Source organism: Monoraphidium neglectum, assembly GCF_000611645.1.
Source record: "Monoraphidium neglectum strain SAG 48.87 unplaced genomic scaffold scaffold00638, whole genome shotgun sequence".
NCBI classification, from domain to species: Eukaryota; Viridiplantae; Chlorophyta; class Chlorophyceae; order Sphaeropleales; family Selenastraceae; genus Monoraphidium; species Monoraphidium neglectum.
In genome coordinates, this window is record NW_014012990.1 from 22,032 (window position 1) to 22,991 (window position 960).

Sequence of the window (960 nt, forward strand, 5' to 3'; positions counted from 1 at the left end):
AGCCCGCTGACCGCAGCGTCAGCCAGGAATTGCAGATAGGGCGATGAGGCACACACAAAAGCGATGGGCGAAAGGGGCGAAAAGGGGTTCAAGTTACGTGGTCGAAGTTGGTGGTCGGACGCCACCACTTGCGGCGCAAAGAAGCCGCAACCAGGGGGTATCAAGCTCAGGAGGGGCGAAACGTGCAGCCGACCCGCCCACGCTCACACCCACGAAGCCACGCGCTGCCCTGGCGGCACGCTGCGCTGCCCCGGCAGCGGCGGCAGTGCGCCGCCGCCGCCGTCGCCGCCGTCGCCGCCGGGCGCCGCGAGGCCGTGCCGCAGCGGCAGCACGCGGATCGACGGCTCAGCCCTCCCATGCACCTGTTTCGCCGGCGCGCCCGCCGCGCCTCCCGCCGCCACCTCCCCCCTCTCGCCCTCTGCCGCCTCCGCGACCTCCTCCTCCCCCACCGCCGCCGCCGCCGCCACCGGCAGCGTCTCCAGCCAGGCCAGGAGCTCAACAGCCACCCTCAGCGCCTGGCCGCCGAGCATCGCGTCATGAGTCACCCCCGGCAGCAGGCTCACCCACGCGCCCCAGTGCTCCGCGAACGCCTCGACCTGGAAGGGGCGGATGATCCTGTCCTCGTCGCCGCCGATCGCCAGTATCGGGGGCAGCAGGCCGCTCCCACGGCCCGCGCGACGAACCCCCTCCTCCTCCGCCGCCGCGCCGGCCGCCGCGCCCGCGTCCGGCAAGCCGCTCGCGGTGTCGGCCGCTTCTGCGTCCGAGGGCGACGGCGGCGGCGGAGGCCCCGGCGCCCAGGTACTGATCTCCGAGGTTATGTAGGGCAGCGTGCGGCTGCTGCGCCGCACGGCCTCGTGGTACACCGCCGCCTCATCTGGGGGCAGGCGGTCGGACCACCAGCAGTAGCGCGCCACGTTAGCGTCCCGCAGGTGGGCGCCGGAGAAGACGATGTACATCTGG

At 73.3% G+C, this 960-nt stretch overlaps 1 protein-coding gene across 1 annotated transcript; it reads right to left on the reverse strand.

Annotated features, from left to right (window-relative positions):
* Positions 1-203: 203 nt before the first annotated feature.
* Positions 204-530, reverse strand: MNEG_4556 (hypothetical protein; the record flags this gene model as incomplete). The annotated part of the gene is made up of 1 exon (XM_014046972.1): positions 204-530. The coding sequence occupies one exon, from the start codon at positions 528-530 to the stop codon at positions 204-206; it is 327 nt and encodes a 108-aa protein (XP_013902426.1).
* Between the last annotated feature and the right edge of the window lie 430 nt (positions 531-960).